Source organism: Haemorhous mexicanus, chromosome 4 (genome assembly GCF_027477595.1).
Source record: "Haemorhous mexicanus isolate bHaeMex1 chromosome 4, bHaeMex1.pri, whole genome shotgun sequence".
Lineage (NCBI taxonomy): Eukaryota > Metazoa > Chordata > Aves > Passeriformes > Fringillidae > Haemorhous > Haemorhous mexicanus.
The window spans coordinates 54402673-54418981 of NC_082344.1; the positions used below are offsets into that span (position 1 = coordinate 54402673).

The 16309-nt window shown below is 40.1% G+C and overlaps 1 protein-coding gene across 3 annotated transcripts in view; it reads left to right on the top strand.

Annotated features, from left to right (window-relative positions):
• The first annotated feature begins 838 nt into the window (after positions 1 to 838).
• SMIM14 (small integral membrane protein 14) overlaps positions 839 to 16309 on the top strand; it is a 38156-nt gene continuing 22685 nt past the window's right edge. The window contains exons 1-2 of one of the 3 annotated variants that reach the window (XM_059844968.1): positions 839 to 986; positions 16014 to 16124. In XM_059844968.1, the coding sequence (XP_059700951.1) occupies positions 16050 to 16124 (75 nt within the window). In that variant the 5' untranslated portion in view covers positions 839 to 986; positions 16014 to 16049. Of the gene's footprint in view, positions 987 to 1062; positions 1200 to 16013; positions 16125 to 16309 lie in introns of those variants that run through there. The other 2 variants (XM_059844969.1, XM_059844970.1) reach the window with 2 other exon arrangements.

Here is a 16309-nt window from a genome sequence, read left to right on the forward strand (position 1 = left end):
GGTTTGAAAAACCCCATGACAACTGCAAATAGTAATGAGAACAGCCATATGTGGGTCATATGAGACTATGCGGCACTGGTCAGAGGTACCAACTTGAGAGCACTTGCAACTTCTATCCAACCCTCCTTTCTCACTCTAATTGCAGTACTGTCCTTGTCTCCTGGCTTGGAGGAGGTAAGACAGCCTTGGAAATATTGGAGGACAAGATTTTCTTCCCTGTATCCCCACTGCATTATTGCATGGTATCAGTGTCTCCAAGACAGGATGTGGTCCATCTTTCTGTCTTGGGAGTATGACACTCCCTCTCCGTGGCTGACTGAGAAGCCACAATCTGATTTTCCCTTCTAACTTCATTCACAGCATCTAAATACCTATTTTGATGGATGCTTTAATTGCTTAGAAGCCCGTGAGTCACGAGCTCCTGAACAGGCTTTAAATGTCAAGATGAGAACCTAGCCTGTAAACTCCCTCGTACTTCGGTGGGGATGGCTGGGGCCAAGCGGGCGAAGTGACCCATGTTTGTGCCGGAGGCGCGGGGCCCTGGCCGTGGGGGCTGTGGCGGACCCCCAGGCACACCTGGCCCTACAGCAGACCTGTCCCTGCGTCCTCTCCGCGCTGACCTACCGGAGCTTTATTTTAAGGCCGCCGCGTTGTTCGGCACTGCGGCCGCTCGGCACGCCGCGCCACCGCGGCCCCCGAGCCCGGCCCTGCCGGACATCGCGGCCCAGGACGCGGCGGCCCCAGCCCTCAGCAGGACTCAGGCTCCCGTGCCGGGCGGAGGGATGGGAGTGTGGGGGGCGGGACTGCGCGGCGCCGCCCCGGCCCCGCCGCCGCCGCCAGGAGCCGGCAGATCCGGGTCTCGTGGCGCGGGCTGACGTGTGAGCCGGCCCGAGCCGCGGGGCCGAGCCGCGGGGCCGCCCTTGCCCGCCTGGCCGCCCTGCCCCTGCCCCCGCCCCGCAGCCCTCCGCGACGGCGGCCGGAGAACGGTGAGCGGGGCCGCCGTGGCGGGGCCGGGGAGGGCGCGGGCTGGCGGCGGCCGAGGGTTTGCGCGGGCATCCCCGCTCGACCCTCCGTCCGCCGGGCGCGGCGCGGGCCGGGGAGTGGCGGCGGAGCCCCGGTGAGAGCTGCGGGGTAACTTCAAGCCTGTTGAAGTGCAGAAACGTCCCCGCCGCCGGGCGCTTCGCCGGGTGCCGGGGAAGGTAAACACCGGGAGAGCCGGAGTCTCTCCACTCGGTGTCAGGCAGCTTTCCTTCTTTTCCAAACCAGAGAAACGTCGGCTTGTCTTCTTATCGGCTGGTCTGATTGTGGTTTTTCTGGTTATTGGGGATTTTAATGTGAAGTGGCACTCTTCTGTCGATTTTCTATTTTTCCTTAAAGGATCTCAGTCTGATACTTCGAGCCAAAGAGGTTTAGGTTTCTCTCTTTAAAGAAGCTGGCAGTGGCGTGCAGACACCAGGATGTGTGCTGCCAGGCTGCTCCCTGCTTTACTAACAGGGTGCCGCTGAAGTGGGAGAGATGAAACAATGTCATGGGAAAGATAATCTCGGGAATAGGACGGTATCACAGTGCTGTTAATTTATTAAAGATAGGGTTGCTGCCAGGAGTTCTTCATGAATGCTCAAATATGTGATTCCTAGGGAATCAGTGAAGAAGGGGTATATTGGCCTTGGAGAGCAAAAGATATGGTTATTTCTTTGCTGCTGCCACTGTGCTCGTTTCCCCAGCTGTTCTGCCCTGCAGCTCAACCGCTGCCTTCCACGGCAGTTCAGAGGCCTTTGACTAACCAGCGTGAATGTGGTGCAAGACCTACATCAAAAACTTTGGTTTCCCGACCAAACACCTGTTTGCCTAGTCAAGTGTCTTCAGGTTTGCCTTTTAGATTGTAGACTGTGTTTTACTACTGTCTGAACATCCAGATCTATGCAGATAGATAAGTCTTGAAAACCAACTTCTGTTTTTAGAGGCAAGGACATCTAACATTTGGGTCTTAATAGCATTTTACGTTAATATTGTTAGTGTGCCTGCTGGGGAAGGTGTGTATCTTTAGTGAGTGTTAATGGGTTATGCATTAGAAGTCTTTAAATGTTTATCTATTAGTGTGCTATCCACCTTTACTCATTCATGTTACATTCCAAAAGCAGACATAAGTTCAAAAAAATCAGAAGAGTGGGAGATCGGTTTTACTTTTTAATTTCTTCCTATATTCTTGATAATTTCATCCAATTCCTGTGACTCAGTGAGATGAAAGAAATCAGTCTTTGATTTTTAAAAGTGACGCTATCACTGGCAGTGAGGCTTGAAATGGTAGAAGCAGTTTGCAAAATGAAATTAATTGTAATTTTAGCAGTCATTAGTTAATTCACTTCTAACCACTGGTCTTTCCCCTGCCACTGTGGTGGGTGAGTCCAGCATCTTTGGTTCTTTTTGCCTATTGTAAAAGACAAGATTTACAATGTTTGCCTAACTCTAGAGTGGTACAGAGTTCTGTATTTTAAGTAATTTAAGATTGTTTTGTATAAGGAGCTAAGTAACGGCCAAGTTATACTGGTTGTGTTACCGGTAGTTCCACCCTGTGTTGTTGCACGTGCTTCTCGGACTGGCAGGGACATCCCTGACCCACTGGGGACCAAAAGCCCTGGTCTGCTGTAGAAAGAAGATGATAATGGTAGGAGCAGTTTTGTAGCTCTGGGTGGATCTTTCTTTAGCCTAGTTGGATACTATTTTTCTGACTATAGAAATAAATACAATAGAGAAGGTTCTATGATATTCTTTACATTGTGCACCTTGTGATGGTTTTGCAACACCTTACATATACCACAGTCAAGTCCATTAAGTTCCAAACTTCATGGCCCAGTTACATGAGCAATATTCTTTTATTCAAGCAAAAAATGAGAATAATACAATTGTTATTAAAGAAGTATTTAATAACTTCTTGTTATTAAAGAAGTTTTAAATTGTTATTTAAAACAATTCATTGTGTTTCAATAATTTTTAAACTATTTTACCTGCTTTCAAGAAGTTGGTATTTAGTTTTGGAGAAAGTTAGTTTCTGACTTCTGGTTTTGTTAGTAAGTTCTCATTTCCTACTTTTATATATTTAAACTTCAGAATAAGTGGTGTATGAGTGTTATTTGCATAAGAGATGTGTAATAAAACTCGGTTTGTACATTTAGAATTTTCCCTCCTAGGTATTATGGGTACTTGACATACATTCTTAAAGACCAAATTTTGTCTCTGCTGAAGTTTGTCATACCAGAATTTCACCTAACAACATCATGAGACGTCACAGGGCCAGTACAATGAAAGTAGCAAGATCTTTTCTTCTTATAAATGCATATGAATGGCAAATATCAGAGTGCCCTGACAATACCAAGTATCAAATTCTTACTCTCTGTGTTTTGAACATTTATCAGGTTCCACATCACAACAAATGTGAACAAGTTTTGGCAGATGCATATATGCATGTAAAACTTGTTGTCATCTGGCCATTTTCTGCTTGGGATGCAGCTCAGAGAGCCTGTGAGCCTACTTTGCATGCATGCTGTTACACACTCTGCATGTTTGCATTTCCATACCTGATATTTATTTGATGTTAAACACACTTTCTGTCTTAACTCTCTAGGTTAGAGATTCAATTTATGAACGCATATTGATCCATCTAGTTGTTAATGAGGCAGCTGATTCTGCAAAATGCTAATACTTCTTGGAAAATCTAGGTACTCCCAAACCCTCTGTAAGTACAGTGGAAGCTAAGAAAACTTTCTAAGGCTCTGTCACAGACCTGAATCTTGTACAGATAAAAAGAAAAGGGAATTATTTTACCAGAAGAGCTCATTCAGCTTGTATTCCTTGACACATCAACATCTAGTATCCCTAGTTCCCAATGAGCCTCATTTGAAGTCAGACTCCTTAGCTTCTCATTATGAAGGAATACAGTCAGGGATAGGAGAAGGATCAATGTGTGTTAGCTGTGTTAGTCTTACTTTGCTGAAAGAACAGTTGTTCTGCTAGCAGTAAGAGAAGAAATATGGTCCTATCCTCTTCCCTGTTCCCACCACCTATTCCACAGTGCTGGCTGAGGCTGGGACAAGAAGAAGGTCCCTTAGTGATGATTGATAGGGCTTTTCATGAAAAATTGGAAGATGCTTAGGGGAGTAGCCCTTGGCATGATTGTGTGATTGTGCATTTGCATTGTTGTTAATTGAACAGATATGCTTCAGAAGCTTTTGTTTAAGTGTCTAACTGGTATTTTTATAGATAATTGAACAAATTAGTCCCATTTGGGTGGGAACAGATAGAATTACACTTGATAAAAGTTCTCATTAAGATTATTTCTGATTCTTCTGCAGCTTGGCATGCATTAAAAAGCATGGCTTTCTGGAGCTAAATACAGTTTCATTCTTACTTTATAAAGTTTCTAGACAAATGTCAGATCCAAACCACTGAGCACTCCTCAGAAAGAAAAGATTTTAATCAGGAAAAAAACCAGAAAAGCTGGACAAAAATGTAGCAGCAACCATTTACATTATATAAGTAGCTGCAATGCTCATTTACTTTATTTGTTGAATCTTTGTCAAATACAGACCTCTAGTATTAGAGCTTTGGTCTTTTTTGTTTGTATGTTCATATATTTCCTGTTAGTTAATCATAAAATCTTTATTTTTAGCAGGGAAATATTTTTAGAACACTTGATAAAATAATTTATGTTTTTTTCACACATTAAAAAGTTATTTAGGGAAAATAACAGCTGTCTGAATGAAATTACATGAAGGTGTGAAGAAAAGTTTGGGTTAGCTCTTCAAGCAGTTGAACTAAATCAAGTGTGAAAGAAAGCTTCCTGGTGTGAGCAACCTTACTTTAACAAGGATTCCAGTGCAAGTGATTACAGTGTTGTTAGAGGTTCCTCACCCTGGTATCTATATGAGTCTGATCAGATGTGACCCATAATTAAGAATCTGTATTTGAAAATACTAGGTAAACATTTTATCAGAAAGCTCTGTGAAATGTAGAAATATTCTTATTATATTATTGTATTTCTTGTATAAAAGAGACATTTTTGAGCCATGGAGATTGTCAGATGGTTTAGCTTCAAATTATTATGTAGAACAAAAGTGTCTAAAAATGAAAAATACATTATTTTCTGTATGAAAATGGTAGAGCAAAAGGTAAGATGTGTGTTGCAAATTAATCCTGGTCTTGTGAAACAGAACTGTAGATTTTCGTTGTGCAAATTAATATAATGGATTTAAAAATCTGTTGCTAGTAGGTGCAGGGGAGTGTTGTGTAATTTGCATAACACTTTTGATAATATAAACTAGTCTGTGAGTCTGTTGAGTTAGATGGATGATATTCTCTGGTAAAAACTGGGTCATCTGTTAGCTAAATATATGTAAATAACCAAGTCCAGAAATCCTGTTAATTGCTATGGATTCCCTCTGGTATAAATACTGATTTAAAAAATTCTAATTGATAAGCTTCAGATTGTTGACTGCAGGTATGTAAAAAAAACCCCAACTGATTCAACTTCCATTGAAGTTGAAGACAGGCACCAGCTAGCTTCAGATAAAATTTGATCTGGCCTAAAGGGGTTAGGAGTAGGGCTGCCAGGGAATAGAGCTTCTTTCATCTGAAAATTGAAAATCCTGCTATCTTTCTCAGCATGCTGCTACCCTGTTAAATCTGTTTGCTCAGTGGCAAGTTATTAGAAACATATGTCATCCCTGGAGAAAAAGATAATGAAAGTATTCCAAAGAATTTCAGTATAATTTGTGTTTGTATGTGATCAGAGGGACATTATGGAATAGTGTATTTTTATAGTTTTAAGTATTTAGTAAGGTGTTTTTTAATGCAAACAATTGTACCCTTAATATACTAGTATAAAAAAGCTTCATAGCTCATAGTTTAGGGCTACATTTGCTGCCTCAATATGGTGGGAAAAGTTTCATTTTCATTTATTTTGAAATTATTTTTTGTAAAGGAGTGAATTAGAGACTTTTTTCATGTTTAATTTTACAAAGAGGCAAAATGTCTAAAAATTTCTGAATGATGAACTCTTAAAAAAGCATAATTTGAAATACTGAATTACTGCTGGCCACCCGAGCTGCAGTAACTGCCTGGCTACTCGTGGTTAGCTCTGGTGTGTCTCAGCGTAACCTGTTTCTTTTACAGACTGAGCAAAGTCGTGTTTCAACGGCCAAAACCAGCACAATAGGTTATATAGTTTCTTATGGAAGCATACTTTTTTAATACTTTTAAAAGTAAATTTTTATTTTTGCACTATGAAGCCCAAAAGTTAAACCCAAAGCATCTCTCAGGTGGGGTAATAAACAGCAAAATCTGGTTCCCTGTTCTGCTTCCATGGGTGGCTAGTATGAGATCCTCACCTCTGCAGTTTTCCATCTGCAAGGGTACTATTTATTCTTGCTTCCCTGCAAAAACAGGTCTATCCCCTGGAAGGTATGCTGCTCTTCCCTGTGCAGCTGCTGCCTATCCCCTGGAAGGTATGCTCCTCTTCCCTGTGCAGCTGCTGCCTATCCTCTGGAAGGTGTGCTCCTCTTCTCTGTGTAGCTGCTGCCTCTCCCCTGGTAGATGTGCTCCTCTTCCTGTGCAGCTGCTGTCTATCCCCTGGAAGGTGTGCTCCTCTTCCTGTGCAGCTGCTGTCTATCCCCTGGAAGGTGTGCTCCTCTTCCCTGTGTAGCCATTTGTTCAGAATCTGGCCTTCCAAAGCAGCACAAGCCTTTGGCCCTGCTTGGCGTGGCACAGCATGGTTGTCCTCACAGGGCTGGTGCAGAAGTGCTGCCAGCAGGGTTTTCAGGATTAATATGGGTTTCTTCCTGCAGCAGTGCATCATTCATACAGCTGCCAGAGTGCTGAATTTGAGAGATTGGCACTTGTTTGGGAATGGGAGGAGGAATGTCAGCAAGCAGTGAGGCAGTCTGTAATGCTGGTGGCACTAACCAAAGGCAGGAGAGTGAGCTAATATGCCCAGGTTTTCTACTTAGTATTGAAGTGGAAGGAGCATGAAAGTCAGTGAGAGTTCTTGCCTTACTGAAGACCACAGTAGAGAGCTCCCAGTTTGCTCTGTAAACTGGTTGAAATACGTGTTAGTAATTTTACAGAGGATAGCTCACCTTTTTGCATTAACATGTGAAATTAAATTATTAATAGCCAGTTATTAGTTACTCAGCACAATAGGAATAACTTTGTTGTCCTAGACCACTGTCTGTCTCCTATACTAGAAGAAGCTGAAGCATTTACTTAGCAGAAAGAGGGTATTATTTTTGGACAATACTCTGTGTCACTGACATCTTCTCTTAATTGGCTTTCATATTCTGAGAGCTTTCTTTCAGAAAAATGTCATCGTTTTAACAAAAGGATGACCAAAGCTGACAGCTGGAGTTTGGTAATAACATTCTGTATCAAGTATCAGTAAATGAATTCTAAAATAGCTGGACTGCGTTTTTAGTCCATGGCTGTATGTGCATAATTAGCTGCTTTTCAAGTGTTGCCCAGAGGAAATGTTGAGCCACCTGCATGGGAATAAGTAAATAGCTTTTTTTAATCTTGGTAGATCTTATTTAGCTCCCTTAGGGAGTTCAGTTTTGGTCACTGACATCCACCTTATTGCCTTTAAAGCCTGAAATCTTTGTCCTGACAGACTGGGGTCTGACCATGAAAGAGAAAGTGGCAAACAGTACAGGAACAGTGAGGAGTTTCAGTGAGTGGGTTCTTGTCCTCTGAGAGTTGTACTTGACACTGACCAGACTTAACTATGATGAAAGAAGCATCTGTATAATCTGAATTTCCCTGATATGCCATTCTGTGTTGAACTGATGCACCTCAGCATAGCTGTAACCTTGGTTAGCCCAGCCCAAAAATAGTAAGCTTCCTGCCAGTTCTTATTCGAATCTGCCACTCTTTGAAGGGGTGTGAACTTTTTCACATACTTCAGTTTGAGAAGGGTGGTGATGCTTGGCTATGAAATGGCTTTGACCATAATTTTAAGTAGTTGAAGTTTTTATGCTCTGATTCCTGCTTCACTGCTCTAGGTGCTAGCACTGTTGTTGGCAGATGGGCTCAGAAGAATATTCTGCCCCACACAGAGCAACTCCAAATGTCCACTTCAGGGAGAAAATGTTAGCAACCCGGCAATGCTCAGGATATTGTGGTGGTCACACAGTGAAGACAAGGGATGTATCAGTGCTCTAGTAGTTCTGTAAGACCACCAGGAAAATACCTCAGACTTTTACCAGTTACTTCTCAGCTTCAAGTCTGTCCCTGCTCAAAAGCTCCTTCCCTGATTTCAGATGTCACTGTAGTATCCTTCAGTGGCTGGCTCAGCATTTATTAGTTTCTTTGGCTTTGTCCTATTTTTAAGAAGTTGTTTTGTATTATGTTTGCATCTTTAAGAAACACCAGATGAGTGACACTGGAAAACAAATTCATTGTTTACTTACGAGGTGATTTGTGGGACAGTAGCAAAGTTACCCAACTAGTATGCCTTGAGCAGGATGTGGCTGGGTGAGCATTTCTCTTCTGGAGCTCCTACTGGGGCCTTGAGCTCCTACTTGACCAGTGTCAGTCAGCTTGGTTGAATCCAACAAGAACTCCACCAGTTGCCTCCATCTGTGTGTATGGGTAAGCCCTGACTTTTCCTTGAGAAAGGGAACTGGCTTAGCTGAATCTGCATTGAAGAGCTCATCTTGCATCTTGTTAATTATCCTGAGAAAAGTTGTAAAAAAATACTTGCCAATTCATTAGGCTACAGCTGGAAGTCCAGGGAGACATGCTGATGCTTTCAAGTACAAAACCAGCTGCTCTCCCCCCACCCCCTGGAATTATAAGGAGAGTGGAGATGGTTGCTTTATACTGGGAAAGTGTTGCTGTGTCTAGGAACCCACTTTGGAATTAGCCATCAAAAAATCATTGCAGCTCTTTTCCCTAGAAAAACTAAATGGGTGATCTGAGCTGGGACACTTAGTTGAAGAAAGCTGTAATTGGAGCCATGCTTTACTGTGGCAGCTCTCCTTCTGGCAGGACCCACATCCATATCCGGCTGGTTTGCTTTTGCTGCCTAGTTAGCCAGTTGTTTTGTTTTGTTGGTTGTTTTTGGTTTTTTTTTGTCCTGAAAATTCAGTTTTATGCCCAGGAGGAGGCCTGGTAGAAAAAGCTCTTCAATAGTTCTCTAGAGATCTGTGGTCATGCAGAGCTACTAGATCCTGGTGCACTAAATCTGATGAGAGTCATAGTATTTGTTAAAGTAAAAACAGAATGCAGCTGTAAGTGTGAAAGAGATGAGAGAGAGCTTCTTTTGGGTTATTAATGAAAGGGATTAAAAATCAGCGTTATAAAAAAGCCAAATATAATGTTACCATGTTTCAGGCTTTAGTTCTATGAGGGAATATTTACTCAAACTATCTAAATTACAGTAATAGACGAGAAGAGATCCTTGCAATGTTTTAATTAGTATCAATTTGTATACAAGATTCTTCTTTGCAGAAGTTATTTTTAGACTTGTTTGAACAGAGGAAGTTGCTTTGTAAAGGAAGTTTTCCTAGAAAACTTCAAGCTTATTTTTGCTAATTTTATAACCCCAACAATTCAAAACTTTTTTATAAAAAATGAAGACCACCTCCACTGGTTACTTATGCCAGGCCCTTGGCTTCTGGATTGCTTTTTGATTTAGTGTGGTGTCTTTGTCTTTATTGTGGATTCTATTGCCTTAGAAGCATGCCCCCGTTAACTTCAAACAAAATAGCATTTCTTTATTTCAAAGTATTGCTTATTTTTCTCTTTAGTTTTCTCTCTATTCTCATAGTTCCTTTTGGGAAGTTTCTTTCCTATTCAACTATGAATGCTTTTGTTTCCTTACACTGTCCTGTAGTTTTGTTTAGTTTGCTTTCCTTTGCTTTTTTTAATGGCTCTGCTACCACTTTTGCCTTGTTCCTCCTCGATACTGCTCTGGTGTATCGAGGAGGAACAAGGCAAAAGTGGAAATGTGTTGCATTTCTGGTAGTAGCAATTGAACTAGAAATTTTACAAAGCTATGTGCTGTTGAAATCAGCCAGTCCTATGTACACATTAACGAGAAAACCCCAAAATCCATGCCTATTGTTTTCCCCCTCTGTGCTGCAATCTAGTCTGAAGAAACACATGATGCAGAAATCAGTGGATAAAATCCCCTGCCCTGTCTTACTTAGGAAGTTTAGCTGTACAACTGAAATAATGGGAAGTTAAATGATAGGCTAGTGATTTGAATGTAGGTAGTTCATCAGAAGAGTAACAAAACACTCAGGATTCTGTGGGAGCGTGGGATGTGCATTAAGTACAAATACTACAAAAGATGGTAATCAACAGGAAAATGCATTATATAACAAATACAGAAAATTCTGAGTTACTCTGGGATTCACTGTTTTGGAATATTTTGGCTTCACTTGGTTGGTCACTAGTAAACAATGTTGCCCTACTGCATATTCCTTTATCTGTTATTTTACTGTACAACTAACAGATGCTGAATTGGGCTCTGTATGACTAGGCAGGGTTCAGTGGGTCCACTCCCTAGAAGAGGCAGGATTAGACACGGATTTTGGAGCAACCAGTTGTGCCCAGAGGCATTTTGAAATGTCCAGTAACAAGTCAGCTGGGGTCCCAGTTACCCCTTGAGTGCTCACAGTACCTAGGGGGGCAGAATGGCCAAGGAGAGGAGAAGAGATTCCTACAAAAGCAGGGATCAGGAGTTTTAGGAGGAACTTATCACACCAGTCTCTTCCTGCTTGAAGCAAATTTTCACTCCCTGAGTTAATGGGTACTATGGTCACACAGTCCCAGTGCCTGGTAGTTTCTCTGGGACAGGATTTGATGTGCAGGAATGCAAGGGTGTTACTTTATGTTATATCGGGCCAATGTACAGGATGTTTTAGATTCTAGAAGAAAATATTTGGAGGTGGAAAAGATTATACAAAAGAACCAAAGTTGGAGCATGCTGTGAATAGAAGAATTGCAAAAAGAGTCAGGTATTGTGAGAAGGCATGGATACTAGTAGGCTTAGATACAGGTGAAAAGGCAAGGGAATACATAATTTTTAAGGAAACCTGTATACTTTAGTAGATAATGGATGAGTACAAGAGAGAGGCTTTCTGACTGAGTAAGATAAAAATGAGCATTTTATCTTTGGGCCAGTGAATCATTCATGCTCTGTGTACGGCTTTTGCTATTTTAGCCATTTATAATTTTTCAGAATGCCTGCAAGAGGCAGAGCAGTTAATTTGGGATTTTTTCTCTAATTTTATTTTAAGTTTGATACATATTTTCATTTGTTCTGCCACACTTCTCCCAAACTGAACTCAGAAGTAAAATGAACTTGATGGCTTCTTTGAGGTATTTGACGGTTGTGTTCCAAGTTATTGCAGTTGGCTGAAAAACAGTAGCAAGAATCTGAATAGGATTTTGTTTCTCTTTAAAGTAAATGTGGCAATATTATGTTACTTGCCTGCTGTGCTATGAGGTATTTTTGCTCCCAAGGCTTTCTTGCCTTCAGTCTTCAGGAAAGTAGCAACACAGTGAAAACAGTTCTTAGCAGGGGAATCTTCAGCCATTGTATTTATCATATTTGTGATAGTCTACATTTTAAGTGCCTGGATCCAGGAAAGAAAAGAGTTGATGAGCTTAATGTTTTGATGCTGAAGATGCCTGGTTTAGTCCGTGATAAATCTGTAGTTGCTCTGATTTATGTATCATATAAAGTGAGTGTTTCTTCAAATACTGGAGTGATAAATACTTTTACACAGTCTTTTATACCAAGGAGTAGAGAAGACCAGTGTGTACCTTTGACCATCTTGCTAATCAGCATTGTATTAGAATCACATTGGAGGGCATCTAGCACATGGAAAATGCACGAACATTCTTGTTTGCCCTCACAATAGAAAGGAATCCAGTTTTGTAATTATTACAGTGGAGCAAGGCAGAGTATAATTTCTGTCTCCAAGAGCTCACCAGCTGCATGCTATTTACTCAGGAGTGGTGTTGCAGAATTGGGAAATAATGTATAGTCATTGCAATAATTCAAAATACAGAACAGTCTCTAGGGACAACCCCCCCCAAGCCAGATTGTAGCCATAAAAATTGTGGGTTTGATAGTAGGATGTATAAAATATAACACCCAGCTGTAGGGCTGGGAGTGGGGAAGATAATAAAAGAAATAATTTACAATAGTTACTATAACTGAGAATGCTGTTTTTTAAATCATGAGAGACTAGAAATATTTTCCATATGGCTTCACTGGCTGCAATTTCAAATAGATACTCAAGTCAAAAAGTAGTGGGGGGCTTTTATTTCTGACTTAAATCATCAGAGACCATCCTCCATTTTACTCCTGAATTGTAGTAATTCAAACTCCGACCACAGTATTTTAATTTCAGCAGTTCTGTTTATGATTACCTCTGTGGGCCTCTTTACACTGGAATGGTCATATTGACTCTCTGATGGTACATCATATTTGTTTGTGTTTACTGATTTTCTCATTTAATATGCTCTCTATCTGTTTGCTAGTCTGGAGGCCATAATAGATATCTTCTCAATTGTTATCATAGAAAGCTTTGGCATATTTACTGACCATGTCTTCCAGCTGTTCGTAAATGATGTGATTTAAATGCTGTGCTAGCAGTAATATGGCCAATCCAAAATATGGTAATTTTGACTTGCGTAAAAAACACTGACAGAGGACTTGCAGGTATTTGACATCACAGCCTTACCAATTGCTGTGATCCTACCAGCCGATATAAACCAGCTCTGTCAATTCCAAGGGAAACCAGGTGATGCTAAACAGAAAAACATACTGGAAAAAATAAGTAAAGGAAAGCTACAAGCATTTATTTCTTTCTCTAAGTTAGGAGGGAAAGAATAGAGCACATACTCCCATTTTCTATGGTAGATTGTGTGTAGAACGACTGTATTTGCAAAAGGTGGAGAGCTTGTGTGACTCACAGCAAAGAGGTCAGAGCTGAGCAGAACAAGTTAGCTACTGACGTGAGATCAGACAATTGCAAGTACCGGGAGGCAGGCAGGAAGCTCGCTGCAATTCTGGAACAGGATTTTGATACAAACAGCCTGCCTAAGGAGCCAAGAAATCCTGCTTTGTGGTGTATAAAAATACTAGTCTCTTAATCCTAGACAGGGCCACAAAATGCAAATAAAGCTTAAGATCTGATTGGTACAGAGCTTGGTACTTTATGCATTTGAGGTGTGTTACAAATAACAGTTAATTCAAGAATATTTTAAAGAGAAATAGACATAAGAGTGTCATTTTTCTAGTGAAAATCATAGTATAGATTGTTTCTATCTTCTTTGAAATTGTGCAGACATGTATAAAATCTCAGTTTTCTTCAGTTCCATCAAAAAATAATTGCATAAAGGCGAATTATTTACCGGGATTTTAAGCATATTAAATGAACCCAATTTTAGCATCTTTTTTTTGGGGAAAAATCCAGTGCTGTTCCCAAAATATATGGTCAATCTTTGGTTCTTTGCCAATGAAAGAGTTTGTTATAGGCTTGGAGGGAAGAAAGGATGATTTGTTTCTGCATCATGTGAAGGTGGGAAAGCTTTACGAGATCTTTTGTTCAAAGCTTGGATAGCATTTTACTTGGTGATGTGTCTTGTGCTTTCTTTAGCTCCTTGAGGTAATTTGTCATGTACAGGTACCTTGGGGTAAATTCCTTTTAGTTCACCTCCACTTAAATTGATGATGTTGTATGACAGATTGACTTTTCCCATTTATTCTCTTATTTTTTTTTCTCCTATATGCTTTGTAGAGAATGTTAGCCTGGTTTTATCAGGGGTGACTCTTACTTGGTGTTTGGTTTTTGTGCAGTCCTCTATAAGATAAACACTTGTCTGTTAATTTCTGTGACATTATTATGTGTTACTAACCCCTAAATTATTTCAAATTACAATTAAATACTTTTTTGCAACTTTGCTTGTTCAAATACCTTCTTGTGGATGTCAGCATTATATCCAGATAAGCTATTTTTCACTGTTTAGTAATCAGTGCTTTTATCTGTTCCTTATCCTAAGATTGTTTTAGAAATGCTCCTCTGCTTCGTGTGGTATGTTATTCAGGGAGACTGTGTAGTTAAAGAATTTCTTCTATTGGTATCATGTGGTTCTAGAATAATTTCCTGAAAGTTAGTGTGGTAGCCTTACAAAAATTCTTAAAAAGAGTTATTAGATCATCTGATCTTCTATGTATTGGAGGCCATTATATCTGAACTTGGGTGCTTCTGTACTTTACTCAGTAACCTGTATTTTACTGAAGCATACTTGAATGCAGTGAGTAGTGGGAAATCCACTGCTTCTTGGGCAGTGTGTGGCACCGATCAGTTACTGTGATGGCAAAAATGTATGCCTTGCTTTTCAATCTGGTTTATTACAGCTTCCAATTACTGGTTCTTGATTATCTCTTCATTGAAAAATTCCATACTGGGGCCTGGTTTTCTTTTCAAAGGTACTTGAGTGCTACATAATCAAGTCATCTCTCAGTCATCTTCTTACTACATAGCCAGAGTATGCTTTCTTAGAGGCAAAAAAAATTTCCTCCGTTGCTTCAACTTTTTTTTACTTTTTCAGTTTTCATTTTAAAAAGTGGAGATCCTAACAGATTAAGGGCATTGATGTTCAAACTTCATAATTAAGACAGATATCTCTCAGTTTCTTTTACTCTCTGGCTCTCTCCAGCACGGTAAAGATTTATTCAGAAGAATAGTAGGCATTAACAAAGGAAGGACTTCTGAAATGTATATTTGCTTTTTTCTCCCCCCAGGAGGGTAGAACTGTAGCAGTATTATATTCTGTTGAATGAAGATGTCTTACAGACATATAGGTTATTCCTCTTCCTTCTAGTGACACTGAAACATTAAAATGCTCATGTGTGATTGAGGCTGTAAGTTTTTATAGGCAATGACTGCAGAACACGTCTGTTGATTCAGCACACCCTTATCAAATGGCTAGTACCTTAATAAAGTAATTGTTTTAGGAATTGAGAGGTTGCATCTGCTCTGCACTGCTGTGTTTGTCTTTTTTGCAAGCTTGCCAGTTGTGTCACATCAGAGCTTGAGTGCTTGCAACATTTAACACATTCTGAATACAGCTTTATGATGGCAAGTGAAAAATATTTCTTAAGTTTAGTTTTGCAGAACTACCTAATATATCCTGAGTCTTCATTTGAGAGAAATCAATCCCAAAAGTAGAAATGCCTCGCAGTCTGCTGCACGGTTTGACCCTCAATTAAATCACTGAAAAGTTATTGGTAAATAGTAAACATACATTTGAACACACCTGACATGTCTGGTATAAGTGGTTTTAGCAGATGAATAATCTAGAATTGATTTCCTACCATGTCCATTACAGCTTCTTTGAACATTCTGTATTGCTGCTGTGATTAACCTACTTCTTTGATCTAAAATTAGTGTGCATAACTCCATTTTTAAAGTGTTTCCAAGTACATTCACTTTTGTACCCTTGCTACTTGCTTTCAATATACAACAAAGATGACTATTTCCTTTAGCAAAAAACTTACTGAGTTTTAGATTATTTTCCTGTACATTGATCTGGAGGGAAAATGCCAGCAGTTTATTAGAGTTTAGGAGTACAAGTTCCCCTGACCTTTCAGTTTGTATATGTACACTTAAGAGTCCCACTGTGCAGATGAGAGACAAGAATTTAGTCTTTGTGCTTCTTGTTTGTTAGGATGTATTTCATTTTGGTATGTGAGAAAACTCAAGGGAGAAACACAGTCTTGCAAAAAAAATTTGTGTGAGACAGTGTTTTTAGCTACATCAAAATGTAACTGCACATACCCGACTTCTTCATTCATACTGCCAAAAGAATAATAGGATTACCCTGCTTTGTTTTGCTTTTTCACCCTGGCATTAAATGAACTGAAACTTGATGTGTGAGTCTCTGGAAAATAAGGTCAGTTGAAAAAGAGTTCATTGTCCTTTTATTCTTACTTCTCTTAGGTGTTCACAGACAAGTTCAGGTTTATCCAGAGAGCCATGGCAGAAGGTGGATTTGATCCCTGTGAATGCATTTGCTCACATGAACATGCAATGAGAAGACTGATTAATCTGGTAAGGATAACATGAGGATATTTGGAAGGGTGGTTATCCAGACATTACTTCAGCTCTTGCAGATTTGAAATTACTGGTGCTTTTGATTCTGCTTATTCAGTAGCACATGCAGTTAGAATCTGTGTATCCAACTTTCTGATGAGCTTCTGAAGAGTCAATCCAAATTATAGCTTTTTGTTTCTTTC